Below are 27,862 nucleotides of genomic sequence, written 5' to 3'. Positions count from 1 at the left end.
GGTCAAACAGCCTCTACGCTTACCCACATGCTTTTTGCTGATGATTCGTTACTTTTTTGCAAGGCAAGGGTCTGTGAAGTACAACAAATAAAACAAATTCTTCATCTTTATGGCAAATTGACTGGCCAACAGGTGAATTTCGATAAATCTTCAATTATATGTAGTGCCAATGTCACGAGGACTGAGAAGGATGAATTGGGTAGAATTTTGGGAATTTCCTTGGCTAACACCCATAATAAGTATTTGGGCCTTCCACCTGAAATAGGGCGATCTAAACGGGAAATTTTTTAGTTTCTTGAAGATAAAATGGAAGCTAAGATTCGAGGTTGGAGGCATTCTTTCTTTCAACTGGGGGGAAAACAGTTCTTCTTAAGGTTGTTCTCCAAGCCATTCCAAACTTCACTATGAGTTGCTTCAAAATTCCTTTGGGTGTTTGTCAAAAATTGCGAAGCAAACTTATTCAATTTTGGTGGTCAGGATCCAATGATCACAAAGGTGTGTGCTGGACCAATTGGGACGTTTTGTGCAAAAACAAAGCAGCAGGTGGCCTTGGATTCCGAGACTTAGAAAACTTTAATTTGGCTCTTTTGGCTAAACAGGGGTGGAGGTTGGAAGTGGAAGAAGTTCCTTGTTTTCAAAGGTGTTCAAAGCTATATATTTTTCCAATTTCTCCTTTATGCAGTCTCGTCTTAAGAGTGGGACTTCGTGGGCATGGCGTAGTATTTATTCAAGCAAAGACATCCTTCTAAAAGGTTTTCGGTGGAATGTGGGTAATGGTCGAAGTATTAACATTTGGAACGACTCTTGGATTCCAAAATCAATGGATTTCAAAGTTCAAACTCCTTGTCCTGTGAGCTGTGATCTTCAACTGGTTTCTGATCTTATTGATCACCATACCAAGAGTTGGAACTGTTCTCTATTACATCAATTTTTTGGTGTTGAAAATTACACGTTTATTCAAAGAATTCTTATCAATGAATTTGTTGCCATCTGTTCCTTGCCACACATGACTTCTGCTCTAATGGTTGAAGCTACAACGGCTCAAGAGGCTATCAAATGGAGTTCGGAGGGGGGCTTTACTGATTTAATTGTTGAAGGTGATTGCAAAGTTTTTCTTGATTCAAAGAGTCCTCAGAGTTGCGTAGCTGCTATTTGGGACGATATTAGCTTTTTGCTTACCAAGTTTCAAAGCATCTCTTTGAAGTGGGTTGGTAGAAAAGCTAATTCAGTAGCTCATGTATTGAGTCATCTGGGTTTGAAAGAGAAACGTGATATAATGTTTGATCTTACTATTCCCAGAGTGATTCAAGAAGCCGCCTTTATGGACTGCCATCAGTTGTAATGTGTTTTTTCTTTGAATCAATGACATCTTCTTTCTTCCCTTGAAAAAAAAAAAAAAAAATGTAGTATCAAATTTCTGTTTGAGGGATGTTTATGCACAATGTTAAAAGAAAAATACGGAATTATTTGTATATTTTTTTTAAATAGGAGATAAAAGTGCTCGCGCGAAATATGTAATAAAACTCAGCAGCTCCTCCAATTAACTTATTTATTTATTTATTTTTTAATTTTAAAAAACTTGCTATTTAGGCCGAAATTGGCCTAAATAGATAGAGACAAGAGACAACCAAATGTGCCCTAATTACATGGTACGAAATTGTATGCAATAAAAGCCCTTAACTTAAAAAATCTTGCTATTTATTATGAATATATATATTGCTATTTAGGCCGAAATTGGCCTAAACATGTAAGACACAACCAAGGGTGATTCCAACGACTTCTCCAATTACATGCTACTAAATTTGTACGCAATATACGTTCATTAACTTGGACGCGGAAGTTGGCCCAAACCAATATGCAAAACCAATGGTGGGCCCACCATTGGGGCAAACAATTGTCCTTTAAAGTTAGAAGCCCACTATACCACATAGCCAACACTCTCTAACTGTTTATTTTTTAATTTATGTGAAAGAGAAGTTTTCTTTCAGAAATTCAAGTAATGGCATAAGTGTGTTTTTTTTTTTTTTTTTTTTTATTCAAAATACGGCATGAATTGGTGCTGGGTAATGCGGATAATATAGCGCTCTCATTCAATAAGAAATAATTATTTTTTGTAAAGAAGAAAGGTGTTTGCAGACAAATATTATTGCGAAGTCATATTATGTTTAATAATCATGTCAAATAATTATAATATAATAGAATCTCTAACATAAGATCAAACAGGAGAATTCCTATATCATCATCGTGTCCAAAAAAATTGCGAAATACATGAAAGGTTACAAGAATGAGATACTATTGCAATAATAGATCTACGTTATATCAAACGTCACATCACGCAAAAGTTACTAATCGAAACGATTAGTTGAATATCTAATTAAGCTATGATTGGTTTTAGAAAGAAAATAGAAGAAGGTCATGTGCTTTTTTATCTTGGAGAAATATTTGGATTATTAGTGTTTATGGGTGAGGAACATGCTTAGTTGCTTTTTCTTTTGCCGGCCCATTTGTAATTCTACTTCTCTCTCATCCCCACAATTAAAATACAATTAATTCTTAATTACCTTTCTATGTAGTATAAATTAGTCAAGCCCTCTCTATCATGTGATCTTTCCTACTCTCCAATTGGTCTTCTTTGTTTTTCCCTCTCTCACTCTGGCTCAGATATGTTAGTATCATATACTCCGTAGTATTGATTATATATTATATGTGTGTGTATATATATATAGAGAGAGAGAGCCCACTTGGTGGTCTTGGATCTGGTGGAGTTCGTCAATGGGGCTGTGCTCGAGATTCTAAAAACTAAAAATGTTAAAAGTGTGAACCAATGAAGACAAAGGATTATGCATGTTCTAATGAAGCATCGAGTCCAGCTCCGGTCTCTTGCCTGCCGACATATGATCAATTGGTGACACCTTTTCTATTCGTTTACATTTTAATTAATAGGGGTCAAGTTAATTAATTACCATGTTGGTATGATTAATATAGTTGCAATTAACAAAACATAAACTAGGCAAACTATCTGCATCACATATTAATTGTCCCCTTCAAAAAAATGTGAGTTAAAGTTATCGAAATAGACATTTTATATGTGATATATGTAATATATAAGTATATAAAATGAATGTTCCTAAAAATGATCTCAAATGACTCAAAAATAAAAAAATAATAGTAAGTCAAAGTTTTCAAAATAGACAACTATTATGGGATGGAGCTACATAAAATATAGCGAATTTGAGAGCAAGAGTATAAAAACAATAAAATTAAGTTACAAATAGTGGGAGCGTGAGAGCGAGAATACATTTTGAATGTGAGAGCTACACATTAAAAATGATTGTTTAACTTAGTTCTAATTTGTGATTATAATTGACTATTATATTGCCTGCCTCTTTCTCCGTCGAACAAGCTTACTTTGTTAAATATACACCGCAACCTATGTGATAAAGGAAAATGATTGTTACACCGAATAGTTGAAGTGAATTGCTAGACCTACCGTTCTAATTGGTCAATTATGAAACAAATAAGAAAATTGAGCCTTCCACTTAGTTGTATTTGATATAAATTACTAATTTAAAATTATTCAGTTAAGTAATTCACTGTAAGTATTCGGTGTGAGTATTACTACCCTGATAAATGAATGAAATTAGCATTCTCTACCTCTAAATTGTATATACACATTGCATATCATAAGTACAAGTAAAATTACATAATATCAATATCTAAACCTTTTGCTTCCCAAAAAAAAAAAAAAAAAAATTCTAAGCCTTCCCATTTTTGATAAATCAGATATGTGTTGAATATATGCACTTTCTACATTAGACTCCGTATTATGTATCAAAACGATATTATTTTGATACATCCTGTAAACAGTATTTTCCCATCTCATTGTAATTATTATTTTTTAAAAGTCTATTTTAATTTGAAGAAACACCGTTCCATATGAGTGTAAATGTACCTTCAAAAATTCATGTTACATTAATTTTTCCTTTATCATTTCTATTGCAAAGCTTCATCTTTAAATGCGTTTGGGAAAAAAATATTTCTATATATATATATATATATATATATATATATAATCTATGTATTTGTATCTCTTTTCACATCATTATGATCAACATCACTTTCATAGATTGGGTTTTAGTTAATCATGTTCCCCAGGTAAAGTAATTTCTTCCCCCGCCCCCACTCCCGCCATTCCATTATTGGCATAGTAAATTCGCTTTCAAAATCACTCACCAACTGCTCAAAGCTAAGCTTACTTAAATTATTTTTAATTTACAAATAACAATCCTAAACTTTAAACTTTCTTAAACTATAAGAAATTTTAAAATTACACGTCAACTATTAATAAAGTGAGTGATGAAACGACATAGCCATCCTTTAAAAATGAGAATGAACAAATTAAGTTAAAAAATGATTTTGAAATAATAAAAATAAACATAATTGAATTAAGACTTTAATAGAAATAACTAATTTGATCCAAAAAAGTTGTATTTGTATATTTAAGACAATACTTTGGTTCTCCCCAGGATAAAGTTTATCGGAGATGTGATCCAATATAATTTAGACACATGTTTAAATTTTTTAAAAATAATCACTACTCATTTTTTTAGGGATTAAATTGAATCCCAAAGTAAGTTTGTTTGTTTATTTTATTTACTATACCTAACCTCCATTTGAAATTAAAAAAAAAAATTATATAGAAATTTTTTGTTAACCTATATTCAAATAGAACTTTTCTTGTATATCTAATTCTAGTAAGATTTGGAGATCTATTTTTTATCATAGTTAGATTTATCGTCTATCTTTTGCATCTCTCCAAAATTCCTAACACCTTCAATTGATAGGGCTTACGGTTGTATTGTGTCACTTATGAGTTTATGTTGACTTGTATATTGTTTTACATATTGAATAAAAGTTGAGTGTTTGATTGATGCAGATAGGTTAAGGTTTCATATGAAAATTGATAATAAAGATATGTAGGAGAGAGAAGAGAGTCCTGCTAAAAGAGGGGTTCTAAAAATTTTAAATACCAAATTTGATTTAGGTTATAATTATTATTAAAAAAATTTAAAATTTTGACCATGTGTCTCAATTTTATTGTCCATTTAGTTATATATGGACCGGCTATTTTTATTTTTATTTTTATTTTTGTTTATAAATGATTATTTGTGCGCTTTTACCTTTTGACCAGATTCATCAGCAGCAATGATTGATTGTACCAACAGAAACAGAGAGGGAGAGAGAGAGAGAGAGAGAGAGGGAGAGAGAGAGTCACATTTTCTCCCTTGTTTTTCTCCTTTTCCTGTGCCCATTTCAAAGGCTTTGAGTTTCCCCCGTAAGACATGTTTGTTTTTTAATTTCCCTAACATGAGAAGACCTCCTAAACAAAATCTAGCAAATCCCGCACTGCATGTTATATTATTAATATAACTAATTAACAGATTATTTTACTTGTTTTTCATTCTGTTCAATGTGATTAACAAATGGTATATATATAAGAAATTAATAAAGAATATAATGATTGATTAGATTCTTTGCAACTTAGATATGTCTATTATTTATAAATAAAATTATTCATTTCAAACAAGTAGTCAATATTCGTACTCTTTAGAGACATTTGTTAAAATTTACTCTCTATCTTTTATTAAAAGAGTTGAGTCTCAAATGACCAAATAAATTTGTGAGTTTCTTGCCGAAGGACAAGGAAAAAGAAAATTATTATCCTTGTTTTATCTTTTCCTTTTGCAAGATCCTTATTTAATTCTATCACATAAGTTTCAAATTCAACTATTATTATTATTATTTAGCATTTCAAATAGGCGAATTTGTTTCATCTGTTGCTTAATATTATGGCTTGTTCCACTCACTAATGTCTTAAAGATGGTATTATAAACTAAACTCTCCTTGTAACTTACTATTACTAGCTTCTCCCACACTATAATATGATATTACAAATAAAATTTTCACTCATTTCATTCTCCCGATTTTAAAATATTATTTTTAATTTGATTCTCACACTTATTTTAAAATTCACTTTAACTCACACACCCACTGAATTCCTCGTATCAGATCACACGCTCACCATTATGTGAATTCCTCGTATCAAATCACACTTATTCACACACTATTTTATGAATCTCTCGTATCAGATCACACACCCACTCATATTTGTAATTCTACAACAATTAAAATACCAAAACTATAATTCTACAGCAATTTGAATAGAAAAGTTCATGAAATAGAATCATAGGCTTCCTCACCCCAGCCTCAATGGATGAAACAGGATCAACATTTATCTCCCTTTGTTACTTACTATTGCTAGCTTCTCCCAATCACTCGCGACTATAATATGATATTAGAAATAAGATTTTTACTCAATCTAGCTCATTTCATTTTGGGGTCCTAAAACATCATTTTTGACTTATTTATTATACTCTTATTTGAAAATTCTTGTAACTCACGTGCTCACTATTTTGTGAATTCCTTATACTAGATCACGCACTCACTATTTTATGAATTTCTCGTATTAGATTACACACTTGCATACTATTTTGTAAATTTCTCAGATCAGATCACGCACACCTACTCAAATCTTGTCATTCAAAATTCAATCTTTATATATTAAAATACCAAAACCATAATTATACAGTAATTTGAACAGAAAAGTTCAAGAAACAGAATCATTGACTTTCTTCACTCCAGCATCAAAGGATGAAACATCAAGAGCAGCATCAACATTTATCTTGACATGACCCATTGGTGGAGGACTCCATTTTAGTCTATTTAAACGACTATTAGTGCAAATCTAACTCTACAAAATTCTTTCCTATTTTAGAATATTTCTCTATGATGAACCATTAGGATGCATTAGAATTAATGGTTGATAACTCTCCACCTAAATATGATATATAGTAACTCTAAAAAAAGCCTCATACTTTTTAGGAATATTTTTCAATCTCCCAACTACTGCGTTGCACAGATTCCATGCAAATAGACACAACTTAAATACTATATTTACCAACTCTACAAAATTCTCTAATCTTTGCCAATCTCCCAATTTGTGTGGTGGTGGTGCAAATCCTTGCAAATAGATACAATGTCACAATTAGCCTTCCAATGAAGGAAAACTGACAATATATAAATAATATATATACATAATACTTATATATAAACAAAACATATATTATTATTTTATATCATTCTGAAATATTGTAGGATAAAGATGTTGCCACAGTACTGCTTAAAAACTGGTTATGCATGTGCATGTCTCTCTTATTGATTATTGTGCACAACTTTAATCAATAAACCCATTGATAAATTTTGTTAATTACTCTAATAAGCATGTCAGGTGAATTATTTAGCGAACAAAAATGGCGGGTAAGATTATTAAGCTCTAATTAAATATACTTGTTAATTGGACCATTAAGCTTATTATTTATATTAATATATTGACATTTTATGATGATATACAGTGGCACACTGTTAAGTTTCATTGGCTTTATAATGATTACAGTGGCATACTGTAGAAAGATTCTTCTGCCTTTGATTTTTACTTTTTGTTTGAGTTTGTTATTATTCCAAGAAATAGTTTCGAAACTTGTAAATTGATGATAATGGTATTTCCTTGAACATCAAGTGCATGTCTCAAATTGCGTGTGCATCTAAATTTCCTTCAACATCGAGTGTTTTTTTCTGTTGCTAAAAGCTTCATGGTAAAAGACTCATATTTGTATGCTAGGTTTTGAAAGAAGGTGTTAGACTGAGATTTAAGTTTTTAAATGGATGTTTTGTTGCAAAGCATGGATTTGTGATGATTAATTTGTTTAGTGTTTTACTTAAAATAGTCTCTCTCTTTTTTTTTATCTCCCTTAAATTCAACAAAATTACCTGGAGGCAATGACGACCCGGAAAGATGTATGAGAGGGGAACAACAATAGTACATGGTAGGGTATCATTAAAAATTGAGTGAGGGCAACAATAAAATGGGAATATTTTTAAAATTTTCACAATATTTATAGGTAATTTTGTAAATAAAAAAAATTCAGTGGGGTGACTACCCCACTGGGCCCTTCATGGGTCTATGCCTGCCTAGAGAGTGGAGGTTAAGTGTTTGAGGTTCTTGTTCCTAGTCGGATCGGGCTGGGGAGAGTGTTGAGTATATATGGGCAGGTATGCAACATTACCCGATAGATTAAACTTTTCTGTCAGCAGACAAACGTTTGATCTTTTATAATTAGTATCAGAATCAGTTCTTAAACCGGAGTCACACTAAGCATTAGTCCCCAAAGTGTCTTCCCAATGGAAAAAATGTTGAGGTTTTCTATAGGTCACAAATATTGTATTTTTTATTAATTATAATTCAAACTCTAATGACGTGGTTGATTTGTAGGATACATTTCAATTTGGATTGTTGTTTGTACTACAAATTAAATTAATTTTTGATGTGAAAAGTCGCTGAAATTGTACTCATATGAGATTTGTAGTAATGTCCATTCCAAATATTACATCCATATATTATAAATGTACTAATGACTAATTTGTCTTGCTTAAAAATGGATATTCTCACTTGATGAAGGTAAGATTAGTGGAACCCGTGAAGTACTAGATTGTGACCAGATCACAGCATTTTTTAAAGATAATCATATATGGTCAACAGTTTAAATTTAATGAAATTTAATAATGTAGTAGCTTTCAAGTATTAGTTTTAATAGATTTGAAATTGGACATTGAATTGAGAGCTCAAATACTAAGTGATTATTATGTAAGATTTTCAATTTCTTAGAGCCACACAAGTCTCTATATGTGTGGGTCTTAGACTCTTAGCGCATGCTTGGTGCCTTTGGGAAACTTCCAAACCACATTTTCAGACTCTCTTTTGATAGCTTGGATTTAGTAAAGACTGTCTGCCTAACTTAACCAGTTTTACAAGTGACTTCTTTTTTAAAAATCTATACTAAAACTAGCAAACTATGACTAATCTATAAATAGACACACACACACACACACACATATATGTATGTGTGTGTGTGTGTGTGTGTGTGTCAGTGTGTGAGTAAGAGAGCCCAGCCTCTTGATGAAATGATGTTTCATGTTACAAGCTCTTCATGCACAGCAAGCAAGCTGTAAAGCCAACTTCTCCATGATTGATGCCCAATTTGATACTAACATTAATGTCTTATTCTCTTGCTTCAACTTTATTCTTATAATATCATTTTATTGCATTCAATCAATCCAATCTTGTGACTGTTCATGGAGACTTAAACTTAATTCTGGCATTTATATCAGACTTGACTTGAATCTAAATCGCTTGTGCAAAGTACTTATATTTTATTACATCAATAATGTCGTGACTAAGTATAAAACACGGAAATTATACAAAACACGAAAATTACGATATAATGTAATTGTAAGCGATGTAAAATTTCACAAACAGTGTAACAAAATAGGACACGACAGAAGATATTAAATGACTCCGTGTTGGACTTAATAATCTATTCTTATTATTGGGTTTGAAGTTCGCTCTACAAAGCTTGGTTTTTTATTCATATATATATATATATATATATATATCCAAGCTACAAGAGGCAGATTGGAAAATTGGGAACTTGTGGGGTAGCTTCCACCAATGATAGCTGCATCCAATCAAGACTTATAGGACAATGCCACGTGTGTAGGACCTCCATAGTCTCTACTTCCCTTACATTTCCTTTACAGCAATGCCAAAATCTGTTATTTAATCATTTCTTTTTCTCTCTCTCTCTCTCACACACACACACACAGAGGGGGAGAGGCTTTTAAATATGAGGAATTGCCTGTGAGAGTTACTATAGTAGGTTCTCTAGCTTCCTTCTGTTCCTCTAACCATATTCTTCTTGCTTTTTGATTTGGCTAACAAGGCTGCCTTGTAATTCTCAGTCTTGAAGAAAGAAAGGGTTGGTTTAGCTCTAATGCATAACTCTCTGATCATAGAATCCCAAGCTTCATTAGTCTTTCCTCTGTGTGTGTGTGTATGTGTGTGTGTGTGTGTGTGTGTGTGTAGATAGGTTTATGTTAAATAGTAGTTGATGAGAAGTTGTGCAGGTACTAAAAGATCCTATATAGAACTTAGATTTTTAAAGTTGACTTGTATTGCCAAGTATGCTGCTAAACTGTGATCCAACTGACAATGAAGCTGGTACAAAGCTTTTGGAGGACTTGACCAGAAATGCCAAGCAAGTACAAGAGAAGGTATTGGAGGAGATACTAAAACAAAATGCAAAAACCGAATATCTCGGGACCTTTCTTGATCATGGCAGCAGCTTGGACAAGGAAACTTTCAAGAAAAAAGTCCCCATTGTGAATTATGAAGATGTCAAACCCTATATTGAGCGAATCGCCCTTGGTGAGCCGTCAGAGATAATATCGTCTCAACCCATCACCGAGCTCCTCACAAGGTAAGGAAGTGATTTATATATTGCTACTGCAATTTTTTCTAAAAAAAGAGAGAAATTAGAGAAAAAAAAAAAAAAAAAAAAAAACAGTTACCGTCTTTCTTGTGTCATTACTTGATTCCTTGAATGCAGCTCTGGTACGTCAGGAGGGCTGCCGAAGATGATGCCTTCAACTGCTGAAGACTTGGACAGAAAAACATTCTTTTATAACCTCCTTGTACCTGTGATGAACAAGTAAGAAGCTTCTCTCCTTTTTGTTCTTCAAAATTTCTGTACAGTTTTAAAACTGAATGTAACAGTAGAATTAAGCTTTCTAAACAGTTTAATTACTTGTTCTAATACAGGTATGTAGATGGGCTGGACCAAGGAAAAGGAATGTACCTTCTGTTCATCAAGCCAGAAATCCATACACCATCTGGTTTGATGGCAAGGCCTGTCCTAACCAGCTACTACACAAGCAGTAACTTCAAAAACCGGCCTTTCAACCGCTTCAATGTTTACACAAGCCCGGATGAGACCATCTTGTGTTCAGATAGCAAGCAGAGCATGTACTGCCAGTTACTTTGTGGTCTAGTACAGCGCCACGAGGTTTTGAGGGTTGGTGCAGTTTTTGCATCTGCTTTCCTCCGGGCCATCAAATTCTTGGAGGATTACTGGGAAGAGATGTGTTCCAACATAAGAAATGGTCATGTCAGTGATTGGATCACTGACCCCGGTTGCAGAAATGCTGTGTCTTTAATCCTCAGCAAACCGAATTCTGGTTTAGCCGATTTGATTGAGCTCGAGTGTTGTGGGAAGTCATGGGAAGGGATAATTAAGAGGCTTTGGCCTAGAACAAAGTATATTGAAGTTATAGTTACAGGGTCCATGGCACAGTATATCCCAACCCTTGAATTTTACAGTGGTGGACTCCCTTTAGTTTCGACAATGTATGCTTCATCTGAATGCTACTTTGGGATCAATCTGGAACCACTAAGCAAGCCTTCTGACGTCTCCTATACTCTCCTCCCAAATATGGCCTACTTCGAATTCCTCCCTATGGAAGAAAACCACGATGGAGTGCCTCATGAGGGCGGATGCAATTGCATTTCGGATTCAATTTGCATAGGAACTGAAGAGGAAGAGGTCGAAAGTGAAGCTGTTGATCTTGTAGATGTGAAGCTCGGGAACTTCTATGAACTTGTCGTTACAACTTTTACTGGTAAGCCTTTTTAATCTCCAGATCCTGTCCATAAAGGGCCTATCCCAAACATGGATAGAACAGAATTCACAGTTTACAGTTCTTTTTAGTAGCCTGACTCACTATGTAATTTCTTTACATTCTTCTTCTTCTTCTTCTTCTTCCCTCCTCATATCGCCTTTTTCTTTAGTTTATCGTTTTAAAGACGGGGTTTTCTGGATTCTAGATCTATAACCAGTGTCTCACTCCCTGGGATTGAAATTTCCATTTTTGTCTGACTAAAAGGAAATTCCTATTTGACCATGCTGGTATGATAGTTAATAACACACAGCTCACAAGCTTGTCTACCAGTTGTTACACATGCTTTATGGAACAAAAGAATCTACCCACCAGTCTAAATCATAAAAATGTACATTTGACTCGAATGAATTTCCCTGTGAACAGTCAGTCGCAAAGCCAAAATGATAAATTAATTTGAGATGGAAAATTAGTTCCTCCATTCTCAAAGACTGAAAATAGTAGTAACCTTAATTTTATGCCCTTCTAACTCTCTGTTATTTTCTCAGGCCTATATAGATACAGAGTTGGGGATATTCTCATGGTGACAAGTTTTCACAACAACGCTCCTCAATTCCGGTTTGTGCAGCGTAGAAATGTGGTTTTGAGTATCGACATGGACAAAACCAACGAAGAAGACCTGTTAAAGGCCGTAGCACAAGCAAAGCTCGTCATAGAACCGCTTGGCTTCCTTCTAACAGACTACACTAGCTATGCTGACACGTCATCAATGCCGGGGCATTATGTACTGTTTTGGGAGCTCAGAGTGAGAGGAAACAGTGATCGCCCAGAACTTGACCCCATCATAATGGAGCAATGCTGCTCCGCGGTGGAAGAGTCCCTGGACTCGGTGTATAGGAGGTGCAGGAGGAAGGACAAATCAATAGGTCCTTTGGAGATCAGGATTGTGAAGCACGGCACGTTTGATGTGCTCATGGATTTTTGCGTCGCTCAGGGGTCGTCTGTAAATCAGTACAAGACATCAAGGTGCATTAAGTCTGAGGAAGCTTTTGAGATATTGGAGTCAAGGGTAGTGGGAAGGTTTTTCAGTAAAAAAGATCCTTTATGGGAGCCCTTCAAAATTGGGAAAAAGTAAGAAAAAAAACAAAAACAAAAACAAAAAAAAAAAAAAATTACTGTATTTGACAGGAAAAACGGCTTCCTATGTTCCTTGCTGGAGTCTGGCATGTGTTGATGTTTTCAGGGTTGATTTCAGTTGGTGCCAGTAGTCAATTTAGAATCTAATTTGTAAAAGCTCTTTCTTACTTCTTTGTTGTGTGTTTTTTAGAGCCTGTACTTGTATGCTTGATTTGTATGAAACTAGAGTGCTAGTCATTTATCTGTATCTGCTTGTGCAAGTGCAAGATGATGATGTTTCCAAACTTAGGACAAGATTTCCTTGATGGGGATTGGTTTATCCTAAAACAACTAGGTTTCTCAATGGTAAAACCTGTTAGAAAAATGGGAAATAAAGAGGTTCAGCTCTGCTTCATCAGCTACGGGTTCGAAATAGGAAACATTCTATCTGCTTGCGGAGATAAGGTTGCGTACATCTAACCCTCCCTAGCTCCCGTAACTGCAGGAGCCTCGTGCACTGAGCTAGCCCATGTGAAATGGCTCGAGGCAGATGAAAAAAGTAGATCCAAGATAAAGGAAAAGGGAAAAAATTGGATGCTATGATGATTTTAGACTACCAATGGGCAACAGGATATATAATCAAGCATCAAATTAGATACTATGACTATGTCACAAAGAAGAAGACCAGTTAATTCAAAGCTTGGGAATAGAATGGTCAACAAGTGATTGAATTAGTAAGACCATGTATGAAACTCTCATGCATTAACTGCAAAACATTATTAAAGTATGCTGTTGGAACAGTAGTAGGCTTGAGACTCAAAGGCACTCAATCAAGTAGGGCTGCAAATAAACCGATCCTCACGTTTATTGGAACGGGATAGATGTAGTTGGAAGCATCCTTTAATAACTTAAACTTTTGGAAGGATGAGTCATCTAATAGGTAGGCTATTTTTTTGTCTTCAAGGTAGGAGGGGGGAGCCATATTACAGTGATAGAGGCAGAGGCTAACATAAAGCCACGATAATAGGAATTTGACCATAACAAGGAGACAATGAGAGCAACCCAAGGAGACAATAGGAACTGTTCATGCAGGGGGGGAAAGAAGTGTGTATAAGCAGGGCCTTTTGGCTTTGTCTATAGCATTTATGTGAAACATGTGGCCTTAAACACCACCAGCTCTACCTCAATTACAGAGGTTGGACCCCTCCTCTCATCTCCTCATTACTACATTGCATGTACAGCAAATACATTACTGGCTCCACAACCATTTCTTCTCTTCCTTCTCACACTTTTTTTTTTTTTTTTTTTTGTAGCTCATAGAAGGCCATAATTTTCCTACATTTGTTATCTTCTTACATTGATGTTAATTTTCTTCTTACATTGATGTTAATTTTCAGCGGTACAAATACTCTAAAAGCACCATCTCATTCTTGATGATCAAAGAAAGCAAACAGTAAGTCATTTCTATGCAAGGTTTACAAATATGCCGTGTTAATCTCATCTAACATTTTAAGCAGGAAAAGAATGGGTCAAGCAATGTATATCCAGCTCTAACACACCGTGCTTGAAAGACATCACATACACACACAAAAGGGACAAATCCAATTACCACAAGGACTTGTACATTTCACCATATAGAATGGATAAAATATAAGTGGAGAAAAAAAAAATTAGGCCACCTTATCTATGTATGTATGCATGTACATTCACTTTTTCTTTCAGCATTCATTAAAAGTCTCATCCCTCTCATGTGGCCTATATATTGTGATTGGACTTCTCAACTCAAGAAAGGAACTACTTTTTCATCATCAATTCAAATGTAGAGTAAAGTGTTCCAATCGATGTCCCAAAGTTGATGAGAAAAATACAGGTAAGATGGCGCATGGGGGTTGTATGTGACCCCAAATGTATATTTGATTTGATTGTGGTTGGCATTTGGCAGCATTGGCCTAACTGGGGAGTTAGTTAAGGGGGTATAAAGACCACGCACACGTGTGTGTTGAACCAATGATGGAGACTTTTTCGAGAAAAGACAAGCTCTGTAGACTGTAGCTGTCTTTAACTCACACCCCCCACAGGGTTGCGAGTCCTTTTCAGAGCCATACACCCCCACACACACTTCACACAGTAGCATGCAAAATAGAATGTGACTGAGACGTTACATACCCCTCTCTGTCTCTTTCTCCTTCTCTCTCTCTCTCTCTCTCTCCCTCTCGCTGTGGATTAATTGGGATAAGGTAGTGAACCTAGAGAACCATATTTAAGATATGCGCACACATACATTATATATGTATATGTTATAGTAGTGGCAGTGACAGTGAAAGAACTGCATGGTGGGTCATCCATGTTTTTCCAATCCGGGAAGTCCCGGAGACATGTCCAGGCTGACCTGACCTTACATAACCAATTTGATTCCAAACAAGAGTGATCCGAACCATTGGACTGGGTCGCAATTTTTAACATTGAGAACAGGACTTTCTGTTAGAGTAGAGCCTCAAGCCCCATGATTTTAGGGATTTGTCAATTATTATTGTACGGATTGGGAGAGAGCACACAGCGCCATCACACCCACTTAAAAAAGTGGTAGGATGAAATACAACATATATTTTTTCAGAGTTACGGTGAAAGATTCACTAAATCGTAGAGTAAAGAATGGGTGCAACACAAACACAATAACAACCATCAATGACGTGTGTATTTACGGACCTTGGGATGTAACTTTGTTCGCAATTTTCGTAAGAAATAGTGTCAGTGAAATGAGCTATGTTATGATTGAGTTCAGATTGAGTTCTTTAATTTTGGGGAGTCAATATTTTCTTAATTTTCTAGAACTTATATTATTTATAAAGAGATCTACATATATGAGGTTTATTAAAATATTGGAGAGGCCACGAGTCCCATATATGTTCTGCCCATGGAGAGTGGGAGCTGAGAAGAAAGTAGACCAAAGATTAACAATAATCCCAACTACAGGGAGAAAAGAAAAAGAAGAAGAAAAGGCTTTATTATTTAATTAGAAAAAGGTTACATTTTTGAAGAGCAGGACAAACGGTAAATAGCACCTGTGGGGGGTAGTGGCGGCTATTCTACAATAACCCACCGCTCATACATACCCGTGTCATAGACTTCAAACGTAGAATAAAATATGGAACAAAAATAAAATTAAACAAGGATAACTAGGATTTACAGACACAGAAAGTACTGATCATAAGTTAGGAGTCAGGTTGCTCAGATTTCAACGGTGCACCTGATGAGGAGGCACAACTTCCATTTTGAAGGTACAGACTATTGGCCACCAACGAGTCACTAACCAATCCAACATCAACATCGTCGAAGTTGAGTGTGCCTCTGAGCTTCCGTGTCCTGCAAATGGAAGAAAACAAGAGTATTAACAGTACCGAACGAGCAAAATGACGAGATGGTCAACATCAAGTTCACCTAAACTAATACTGAACCACCTAAATTTCACAAGGATGGTCAAGATCAATTATATGTACCCATTCAAGCGGTTATTAATGGCAGTCAGGTCTTTTGAAGGGCTCTGATAAGCATGCGTGCTCTCTCCTACACAAGCATAGTAGCTTCTAGAGCTATGTGAAATTAAAGCATCCTTCTGTAGACATAAAGATCATAGTTAGAAACTATAAGCAAAATAATTAGTTCATCAGTGGCAAACGTCTCTACCAAAATTTAAAATCTTTCACCATCTGTAGACATAATTAAAGATCAAAGCTAAAATATGAACCAATTAACTAGTTCAATGGAGACAAAAGTCTCTTCAAAAAGTTTCATAAGCAAATAAATTCCTAGTTTTGATGTGCTTTAGTTTCTGAATTCATAATCACCAACATCATCTGTTGCCAACATACATATTGGGACAAGCGAGACGGGCACTAGAATCAATATGGTTTTCATAAATGAAAGAATAACGTATGCAAGACCAATTAGTGGCAAAAATCAGCATCTAAAACACTTTAAATAAAGTAGCCCAGCAATGAATGGGAGACAACAGAAGAGCTGGATACCAGTCTAAAGCAGTGAAACTAAAAGAGAAAATGTCCTCACACTTCAGTGTACTACAGACCAACTTGTGGTTTTGCTAACATACAACCTTCTATTTTAATTTAATAGCAACGAATTATCAAGGTTAGGTCAATCTCGAGTCCTACCTCCCACCCAGAAGAACTAGGTAACATCCCTTTTAACAATGATGTTGAACAGTAACAATACTTAGAGAAACAAACTTGGCTTCATGGTAGAAACTAATGATATTGATAAAAACTATCTAGTGTAGTCAACCATCTAATTATTTTTAATTACTACATTATTGATCTCTAGTAATTGAGGGTTCCTTGAGTATCTGATGCGGTTGAAGGGTACATATTGGATATTCCTATGACCTTTTCTTTATTGGCATAGGTTAGATAGAATTGCATTTAAAAAGATACTACAGCATGGAAGCCAAAAAGGCCTGAGAGGCCAACTCCAGGAGGCATTACCCGCCAACAATGCAAAATGGCTCCCATACATCCAAAGCTTGGATATTGCCCTTTAATTTCCAGCACCTGAGCACCATTTGTTTATTTACAGTTTTTAATTGAAACGACTCGTATGTCTGCAACTCCAATAATTCTGAACAAACTTTAGTTGAATTTCTCAGGCTAATTTAGGGTCAATAATAGTCTGTGTCCGATGACACCTCTCAGAACCACCTTGTCACTGTCTGGAATCTGCCTTGCAATGAAATTTTTAAGTATCTAATTTTTTTAGTCTGTGTCCGATGAAGGATTTTGTAAATGGAAGTCAACAAGAAAAATTAGTTTTTTATAATCCCAGGAATCAATAAATTTTCAGGTTCTCCATGATTGTTGGGTACAAGAGGCTTAACCAGAAAAATCATGGACTAAATTTATGGCAAGGAACTGCGAAGAGCAAAGTAACTAGAAAATATTATAGGCCCAATTTATCCAAATCCATTCAGCATTCAACTAGAAAACCTCATGTGGATCTAATAATAGAACCGACGATTTAGAAAATTCTAAAGATATGCAAAATAATAGGCAACAAACCAGTTGTAAACCAACTAAAAAGCAAAGAAAAGATGATTTTTAAGGTTTTATTACTAGATGACAACCTTATTTTTGGTTGGTAATTGAAGTGCATGGTGTAGACAGTCCCAATTTGATATCAAAGAGGCAACCCATGAGATTGAGCATCAGGTCAATTTTTTTGAACTCAACCCTCAAGGATTAACCTTGAAATTTTTTCTTAAGATACTAGGGTGAGTGACAGACACAAGGAAAAAGAAAAATGATATCTGGAACTGGACTGATTCTTTGATAAGTCGTGAGGAGCCACTACTCATGAAATTAAACCAATTTTAAGTGAAGTACCTAATATAATAACTATTAAGAGATCAAGGTGCTATGATGACAAAACGTCTAGAATACCACAGAATTAGGAAGAGGAGAACATAAAACCAAGCTGACCTAATGAAATGGGTTCTGGTTAACTAAACTTTAGGTTCAGGTATGGACGAGGCGCTTCAAAGTTTGAGTAGTACAACCTATCGAAAGAAGTATTAACTAATAAAAGTAAAGACGCAGAATCAAGCATGATATTGAGATTGACATAGAAGAACCCAGTTTCATCGGCAGATGGTATTATCTTTTGTAATGGAAAACCAGGCAAATGAAACAGGATCCACATAACAACTTCAAGTAGATGAACTAAGCATTGTCCATGTTATAGAGAATTACTTGAAGTATCTAACCAAGGACAAAAGTTAGATACTGAATTGAACACATGCTTTTACAATTGAAATTAGAAGCAAAACAAGTGCATGCTAAGAAATCAAAATAGCTTATCCAACAGGAAGTGTAATAATTACACATCCAGCAAAAGATAAAATTTGAAAATTTTTACACTGCACTTGGCAAAATTTTAGAGGGAACATCTCCCGGTTTCTCCAAATGAATATTAATATGAGACATGAAAGACATGAAAATTACAGAGACAGCTAAAGATTTTGCTAGATCTGCATATATAAGGCCAAAATCGCAAATAAAGAAAAAAACATAATAGAAGTCAATTTCAAAGGAATAAGGAAGAGAAATAAACAAATACCTTTGATGACCGCAATGGAGAAACATATACGTTATGTGCCGCAGACACTTTTTTTGGGGACATATCAGGAAGAGCTGGAAATGGAGATATCCTAGGTGATCCAGGGCATTGACCTAATTGGCCAAGAAAAAGAAAAGAAAAGAAGATTGCATCAAGCCATGGCTCACAAGAGAAGTGCTTGAAGAGGAAATCAAAGAAAAAGAATGAGAATTACAGATAAAATGAAATCAATGGGCATACCATCAGTATTACTGTTAGCTTCGGGAATCCGGTTAGGTTTTTGAGCAGTTCCAGAAGGAGCAAGGTCCATCAACAGTGGCTTAACAGCAGGAATAAAGATTTCATTGTAAAACGTAATTATATCTACATGCTCCTGGCCCGTTTTCTGTTTTCAGAACCATTTGAAAGATTAGGATTTCCTTAAAATATATACATATATATATGTATATGTATATATAAGGACCAAAACGGAAGATATTGAGTAACATACACCATGACGCCGTGTTGATGACCAATCAACAAACACACTACGAAACACTTGAGGTTTACATTGCGGTTGCTTTCTATAGTTGTAAATAATTTCTCGAAATGTAAGGTTTAGTTGAGAAATCTGTACGACAATACATGAGAAGAGCAGGAGTTAAAGAGAAAAACCAGGCAGTAGGCTGAAGGATTTTATGTGTCATGTTCTAGCAGCAAACCTTTGCAACTCCATAAAAACAACAGAGGATGATCTGATCAATATGATGGTTAAAGAACAGAGTTGTTCGTTGACCAAGAATTTGCTGAAAAAGACAGTAAACGCTCTCCCTTGTCTGCTGAGAAAGTTGCATCCTTTCAACCATACCATTGATTCTGACAGCAGCTAGCTTTGCAATCTAGGTAACACAAGGAGTTTGCAATGTGTTAATTTAGAAAAGAGAAAATAATAGAAATTGATAGGGAATGTCATCATCGTCGTCATCATCCTGCCTTTATCCCAATTTTTTTTTTTTTTTTATATTTTATTTTATTTTTTATAAGTCATCCTGCCTTTATCCCATTTGAAAATTAATAGGCAATGTACAGTAAGAAAACTAATTCCTGTTAAAGATCATGATATGATCAAAATAGAAAGTCAGGCCAATGTAGCAAATTTTTCATCACAACAAATTGTTGAGACCAGAGGCTATCCGCACCTTGCTACCTTTTAAGATAACTATAAAACCAGTGTACATTTAATTGGTCTCATATGCAGTATATGGCACATCCACCTTAAATTGCAATGGAAACCTCAAAGTGAAGAGCTAAGAATAAGCTGTAACAGTTTGAACTACAAATGTTTATCTTCTGGAACAATGTCATCCAAACAATAAATGTTAAGTGTCGTGTGCCCCAACAAACGCCACTCCCTCTGCACACTGTGAGAAAGTGGAAGAGACAAAGGATTGCAAAAGATAAAACAAATAAAAGAAAATGGAAAAGAAGCCTGCTTCGACCTCACATGCACATAGTACGTCTATCTGAAAGAATCTTGAAAGTTATTGTATCACTGAAATGGTGGAAGTTACCATTAGAACATTCGAAGTGAAAAACAATACCTTGCTAAAGAATATGCTGACTGCAGTTTCTGCACATGTTTCCCCTCCACCTCCTGGATTTGGCCTTGTTGGACTGCAGATAATTATCAAATTGCGAAATGCAAATTAGAGTGAAATGAAAGAAAACCACTAACATGCTGAAAATAAATTAGATTTGTAATCTCATGCCTCCCAGAGTTATTACGAACAATACCTGGCAAATGCAGACTGCAAAGCAGGCGGTGGTAGTTTTGATTTGAGATTATTGAAGGTCAGAAGCCGATCCTTCACTGGCGATGTAAACGAATTTCGCTCAACCAGCACACTTCGATGTTCGGTACACAGTCTCTTTGGTGACCGAATATCTCCATTCTGACCTGGTTAATGTCAATTTAACAAGTTTATAAAAATCCAGCTACTTCATCAAAAAGAAACAACAGAAGTCGTGAATCCTGTGTTTTACATTATCATGTCATGGGCTACTTCATGATTTGTGTCCAAGTAAAAAAAAAATTTCTTTACTTTATGTTTATGCAACTAAGAACCAATAAAGAATAAGAACGCCATGTAAAGACTATTTAAATTTTTACCAGGTAAAGTTTCATGTTTCTGTAACGATGGCACAGGAGGTAAGCCTCCACAAGAAATGTTCATATGCATGGCAATTGCATCCAAAGATGGCATAGGTTCCGCCAACAACCCAAGACAGTTTATTTCTGTGGCAAGGGCCGGTCTTGCCACCATCAAGGAATTGTACATTGAAGAGCCCTTTTCCCATACCATGCTCTCCAAAAGTCGCTCTTCCAACGAGTTAAGATGTCGCCTCAATTCTCTTGGAAGAGAATCCTCATGTCTAATGAAACTCTCTATCACCTTGCTAAGATCAAAAGCTGTAATTCCAGTTCTCTCCAACACTGCAGGAAATAGCATCGTTACTGTCTTATGTGTCGCAAGAACTAGTTCTGCTGAACAGGCAAGCATACATCTATGAAATCTCTCATTGGTTAATAATGAGGTCAAATTGCTTGCATGAAAGATCTGGGCCTCTGCTGTACACATTGCTTGCAAAACCTTATAATATAACTTGAGTGCTTCCGATCTTCGTTGTTCAGCCCATATGTTGTCCATCAGGTTTGTAAATTGCAAGCTTCCAGGGACACAACGCTTTCCCAGACCACTGTTAGGAAATATTGCTTCTAATATTACACGAGCCCTGCGTATCACATCAGTAGTTAAATCCCTATCACATGATGACAGGAATCGCTCCAGTTCAGATGAGGGTTTTGATGGAAGTGGTGAAATTACTGTCCGAAGCCACTTTGCAGTTGTCATTGCTGTGCTTACAGGAGTAGCTGCCATCTTTGAACTACTACCAGGAAGAATACCATTTGCATGAGATGCAGATGGAGAGCGGTACGGGGAAAGTGGACTTGTGATTGTCTTTGCTGGAGACGCTATTGAGTCAATTTTCCGCTACACAGAACAGAAACAGCCACAAATAATTTAGTCAATTGCATTAGTATGTGAGTTTTGTTGAATTGCATCCATCAACGAAAACATACCTTCTCCCCGTTGACATTCATAGCACCCCCAGACAAGCTCTCAGAACCAAGCAGGCTGTCCTCCTCATTGAGAAACACCCTCTCATCCAGTTCACCATTACTACAAAATGCATCAACATAATCCTTTTCTAAAATTTCTAAACTGGAAGACAAAGATGATTCCTCCATTAGATCTTCAAAATAGATCAAACCATCTGCATTAAAGAGAATAAGAATTCCAGTAAAGAAGCACAAACTAAAAGGTATGATTGATTCAATAACAAAAATCCAGTAACTAAAATTGGATAACCAACCTGTATCGATATTGTCTAGGTTTTCTGTTCTACATTCTGAAGCTGAACGTGGTTTTTTTTTCAAAATATCTGCTATTAAATTATTGGCCTTTTCCATTGTTTTCCTCAACTCATCTTCTGACGTCTCATGTTTTTTGCAAAGTGATGCAACCAGGTCCACACCTTTGCTGCCATTCTTAACTGCAAAGGAGTCAGCACTTGGCACATTAAGAAATGCAAACATAGAACTCCCAATCCAACCCCAGGGAAAAAAATTTAGAAAAAAAAAAAAAAAAAAAAAAGTTACCAAACCATGGCGAGTCATCAATACAGAAATTCCTTGAGCGAATTGGAACGTGAATAATCAAGATAGCCTGTCAAAAATTTCATTAGGCATTAGCAAAGAACATTTATCTTATTAAATATCCTTTTGTAAATACTCAAAGGAAACACATAAAACTAAGTTTTATTTATTTATTTATTTTTCCTTTAGTAACAAACAACAAATCATAACTACAAAACTAACACAGCTGATATATCTAGAAGTGTAACTGACCAATATAGCAACCAAACCATGAGTGCAAGTCACTAGGGCTTCAAAGCGACTAAATGCATGGATACGGAGTGCTAGAAACAGCAACCACCCAAATCGATGGTAGTCCGACACGTAGCCTGTGGCATCCGTAACAGCTGACTGCTTGTCAACATTTACATCACTTGTCAAGAAGAATTCCAGGTATGCACGTTTGTAGTACCTTGTGTCATGCAATCAACATAGTTTAACACTATTAATGTACACATCCATCAAATAGAAAAAGAAAAACCGCATACCATAAAATGAAGCTTTTCCATGCAGTAACACATTTTTTATAGGCATGAATTGAAAACCTGATGTGACAAATTCATTTTAAATGTATCATGCATCATGATCAACGGTCTAAACTATATGCAAAATCCATTTAAAAGAAGCTACTACATAAATTCCCATGTTCAATTAAAGAAAATGTAATTATTTCACAACCAATGGCTACAATGTACCTGGTTTGTTTCACTGACGCAATTACATCGTCAGAATTTTGCTTCATCTAATAAAAGATTTGTGATGGATCATATTGAGAAGGTGTGACAATATTGCATGACATGGAAAAGAAAAATGTTCTGGTAGCCAACACCAAATAACTGTAGAAGGCCTTTTGAGAAGAATTAAATCAATAAATTTGATAGCTTTCAAATTTTATTTGGCAAACACTCTACACTGAAAGGTTGACCATGGTTCGGGTCCCAACAAAAGATATGGTTAAGTATGATGTTTAACCAATTGGCATTTATTCATGACAGGGTTTATGTAACTCCAGGCCCAACTGAAAGCACAAGTCATCTCCAACCAACTCCAGCGTCCAATTCAAACTGTCTAGAGATGATGCTGGTGTCATTAGACAAGTTCACATCAAAAAAGTTTCAGAATTTCATATGAGCACCTAGGTACACCGTACATCCCCCTTGGCATATCCACTAAGGGGCCACAGGGTCAGAATAAGACAGATGTGGCCTCCACAAAAGCGATTATAATTAATATTACACAGCCATCTGATGTTGGTTATTTGTTCATTTTTGCTATGCGAAGGTAACTTGATGTGTAAAACGATCTATTTCCATAAGCCAGGACTGGAGAAAAGAAGGAAATTACTAAAAAAATAATAATTCATAGGTCAAGACACAACTTAACTCAACAAACATTAATTTTAACTAGTTGGGATCAGCTAACGCAATCGATTCAGCCCAATTTCAAGCAATAGCTTCCACTAAATCCTTGAATTATTATTATTATTTTTTCACAGCTCCATGGCCTTGCAATTGTTCTTTTTCCAACGCAAATTAAATCAAGTTAGTCTCTCATACTAGTGCAATATAGGTTTATTTGAACAGGGCTAAACCTTTTTTCCCCATTCTATCTTCAATCGATGTCACCTCTAACTTTTTACAAGTGCAATTATATCTTATTATCTTTTCCAGTTGGAACTCTTACTAACCAAAAAATTCAAAAATCTCATAATAAAATTACAGGACTTGTAAGAATTTAAACCGTTAAAGTAATATATCAAAATTTGTTGTTAGCAATAACATTACTCCACAATGTCTTTTGCTTATAGAATAACTGATCGGATATAAGTACACTCCTACACCAAATAGAACCTAATATAGCACTACTTCACTAAAACCTTACGTTACAACTTACAGATTAATAAGTGCATTCAGTAACAAGAGTTTTCTTCCACCACTCCCCAAATCACACCACCACCAACAACAAGCAATGCCACTCACACTAACACCACTTCTTCCAATTTTAAAACCACCAGAACTACATTCAGTACCATGAAACACTGACACACCTATTAATGATAATAAAGGTTTTTGGGACTGCTTGAACTAGCATTAGCCACTCACTGCACCAGCATTCCTTTAGGTATATTACTCACAATAAATAAATGCAAATAGAGAGATCGCCAGTTTACATTTTTAATAGCAATATGACATAAAAGACACAGTTAAAAAATGTGGCAGCGTGTCTAATTGAGAAACTTTTATAACCTAAATTAATCAACCAACTGTATATTACATTATTAAAACATCAATAAGACAGGAGAAAAAAAGGTAAAAATACCCACTTGCTTAAAAGGCTCAGGTGCACAAAATTAGCCTGCAACTCCTTTGCCTGATTGGAGGGGAGAAAAAATAAGCATAGAATCATGAAGCTCAAACAGAATAAACATATGTAGAAACTATGCAGGCACGCATTGGCATAACAGCATAACCATATTGAAACATAAGTTTAACTCTCCACAGTGTTATACCTCAAGTCTCTTTTCCCAGTCTGCGCCATACATGGTACATAAAATTGGACCAACCCTGTCAATGAACTGAGGAAGTTCTTTGAAGAAGTCCACAATGCTGTGAAGGGGAAAGAAATTTTAATCAGAAACACGACAGAAAATTTATCAAAAACCAAAAACAGAAAGGAAAACTAGACCGACATACTTCAACTTTGCAACTCTCAATATCTGGCATAAAGTAATTCCGTTGTTATCAATCCCCTGATTCATATTATCTGCAGTCATCTGAATTAATCTTTTTGCAGAATACAAAATGAATGCAAACCAATACCGTTCTGCTTCCTCTGGCTGATAGAGAAGTGAAATTCAGTTACTCACACAGAGAAATCACCTTCTATTTCAATTTCCACAAAACAAAACATAGAAACAATTCACAGGAAGAAAAATGAACAAGAAATAAACAAAGAAAGAAATTGACAAAGTTAGGGTAATTACAGCGCCATTTCCAATAGCCGAAATAGTTGTTGACAAAAGGTGTTTGCTTTCATTAAACAGCTTCATGGTTTGAGTGTAAGTTTGTTCATCTAATGATAGTCCATTCTATGACAAATCGCAACAATCAAATCAGCATAAGAGAGTTGTTCTAGAAACCAAATAACACATGTAATAAATTCTTTATCAAAAAAAAAAAAAAAATTTGAAAAAGAAGGAAAAAAACACTAGTGAATTTAAAAGAAAAAACCTTAAATTAAAAATAACTAAATAAATAAATAAAGACCTTGCAAAAATCTTCAAATCGAGCTTCGATAGAAGTGCCATTGTCGGAATGAGAATTATCCGTTTTCAGGTCTTCCATTTTGAAAGTAGCTGGACTGAGAGCCAGCAATCTTTCACAAACCCTAAGCTGATCTGCTAAGCATCAATTAGAACAAGGGAAAAAAAAAAAAAGGAGGGATGACAAAACTAAACCAGAAATTGATTAAAATAAAAATAGGTTAAAATGAAAGGAAGAAAGAAAGAACTTACGATTCAGTACAGAACCAAGACTAGGAGACCTCTTCAAATCTCTGATCCGCAGATCCGCAAAGCAAAACCCTAGCTTTACCAAACAATTCAACAACGAATCAAGAGGGAGTTTCCTCAGATCGAATCGAAACTAAAGTCAGGAAGCAAATCAGAAAAAAAAATAAACACACACAAAAACACCCTTTCTTTGTTTCCCCTCTCTCTCTCTCTCTGTGCTCTTTTCCCCCTTTCTCTCTCCTCTCTCTCTCTGATCCTCCGTGAGATTAGCGCGGGAAAAACAACATAACATGGAATATATTATGCGCATATATCATGACATGGCATAATAGAATAGCCGACACTACATACAAGATAGACCAATAATGGCGTGACACATCATGGAGGGTTTGGAGGATGCTTTTACCGCCAAATTACGAGATATGCCGGGAAATTACCGTTAGAGGAGGGAATAGGGATATAGAATGCCTTTCCCCAAAGGTATCTCTGCGAGTTAGGTTTTCCACGGGCCCACCTATTGGTGTCTTTATTCGGCTGCCACATCTGTTGTGTTTTTAGCTCCTTTCCAACCTTTTTATTTGCGTAAATAATTTTTACAGTACTTCTAAAAACAATTAGGTTATTGGAGCATCCAATTGGAACCTTTAATTTGAAATTGAAACTTTTCAACTAGGTTAGTTCTAATTTTAAATTTAATGTGCCTATTCAATCCTCCTAAACATATGCATATGTTTTAGTTTTAGTCATTTAAACCTAATTCGACTTCAAGTTTATTTATGTGAAGTGATAAACCGAAATCTATTAATTTAGGATGAATTGAGATGGTAAATCCAACCATTTTAGTTTGTGTCTATTGACTTGGGCAGAAAGCCAAAAATAGCAACAATTTTTATTATTTGGTTTGTGTCTCTCAGTTTAGGTCGAATTTTGCTAAAATTACTACTACTATTATTAATTTGTGGCAATCATAATCTACCATATAACATAGCCATGGATGTCAATCACTAATAAGGAATGAAGCATCCAATATATATATAATATATATATATTAAAGGTAGTAACCTAATGATATATTCTCTATCTCCTAAAATGAAATGTAAGGGTTCATATCTTATAAGAACAGTGTCTTGCCAAAAAATATATATATTTTCAATTTTGACCTAATGTTAAGTGAACTAAAGAACGAGGAGCCAACTGTTGCAACATCAATTTCTTCCTTATCATCTTGAGCAATTCTTGAGCAAAACCCTATCAAACTGCACTCTTTATTGAACAATTATTAAATAATCAAGAATTACATGGTCCAATCAATTATAACTAGACATGTAAACAGACGCGTCGATTTTATTTAAATTTTTATTTGCTTGTTAAGCTGTATTTATTGAGACCGGACAAAAATTTATTCTCTTTATAGCCATTGAAGAGCAATACCTTCAGCCACATGAACATCCATTGCATTGCATGAAGCCATAAATTAACCACACATTAACAATCTACTAGCATGGGAATTTAAAAAAAAAAAAAAAAAAAAAAAAAAAAAAAAACCATAAGCGTTGAGTTGGAGAGCTCCATTGATTTACCAATACCTTTAGCAAAGGTAGTAATGATTTTTGGGCCTCTAGGCCACCATGCTCCGCCCAAGCTGTAGCTTATGTAATTATTTCATATATTTATTATAAAATTAGCTTAATTTAAAAAAAAAAAAAAAAATGGCGTCTTTCTATAAGAGTTATAGGCTTCTATGA

The 27,862-nt window shown here is 35.1% G+C and overlaps 2 protein-coding genes across 3 annotated transcripts; one reads left to right on the top strand and one right to left on the bottom strand.

The window, feature by feature from the left end:
• Positions 1-9,742: 9,742 nt before the first annotated feature.
• On the top strand, positions 9,743-12,883 carry LOC132276139 (indole-3-acetic acid-amido synthetase GH3.17-like). Its single transcript, XM_059777420.1, has 4 exons — positions 9,743-10,433; positions 10,563-10,664; positions 10,775-11,631; positions 12,177-12,883. Exons 1-4 carry the CDS (start codon positions 10,138-10,140, stop codon positions 12,761-12,763), a joined length of 1,842 nt encoding a protein of 613 aa, XP_059633403.1. The 5' UTR covers positions 9,743-10,137; the 3' UTR covers positions 12,764-12,883.
• Positions 12,884-15,720: 2,837 nt separating this feature from the next.
• LOC132276138 (retinoblastoma-related protein-like) lies at positions 15,721-26,402 on the bottom strand. Of its 2 annotated transcripts, none has more exons than XM_059777418.1 (19): positions 26,121-26,402; positions 25,873-26,003; positions 25,590-25,694; positions 25,300-25,442; positions 25,116-25,212; positions 24,930-24,976; positions 22,820-23,018; positions 22,571-22,637; positions 22,285-22,464; positions 21,992-22,185; positions 21,020-21,902; positions 20,644-20,806; positions 20,451-20,523; positions 19,572-19,748; positions 19,361-19,480; positions 19,111-19,255; positions 18,871-18,983; positions 16,242-16,357; positions 15,721-16,107 (listed from the first exon to the last, which is right to left on the bottom strand). In XM_059777418.1, the coding sequence occupies exons 2-19, from the start codon at positions 25,948-25,950 to the stop codon at positions 15,957-15,959; spliced, it is 3,051 nt and encodes a 1,016-aa protein (XP_059633401.1). In that variant the 5' UTR covers positions 25,951-26,003; positions 26,121-26,402; the 3' UTR covers positions 15,721-15,956. The 2 variants fall into 2 exon arrangements, with proteins under 2 accessions (XP_059633401.1, XP_059633402.1); XM_059777419.1 differs by having other exon boundaries at positions 25,873-25,998.
• Between the last annotated feature and the right edge of the window lie 1,460 nt (positions 26,403-27,862).

Source organism: Cornus florida, unplaced genomic scaffold (assembly GCF_030987335.1).
Source record: "Cornus florida cultivar Cherokee Brave unplaced genomic scaffold, ASM3098733v1 CherokeeBrave_3.0.0_Hap2_Chr10, whole genome shotgun sequence".
NCBI classification, from domain to species: Eukaryota; Viridiplantae; Streptophyta; class Magnoliopsida; order Cornales; family Cornaceae; genus Cornus; species Cornus florida.
The sequence above is the reverse complement of the archived record's forward strand: the minus strand, read 5'-3'. Positions and strand labels throughout refer to the sequence as shown.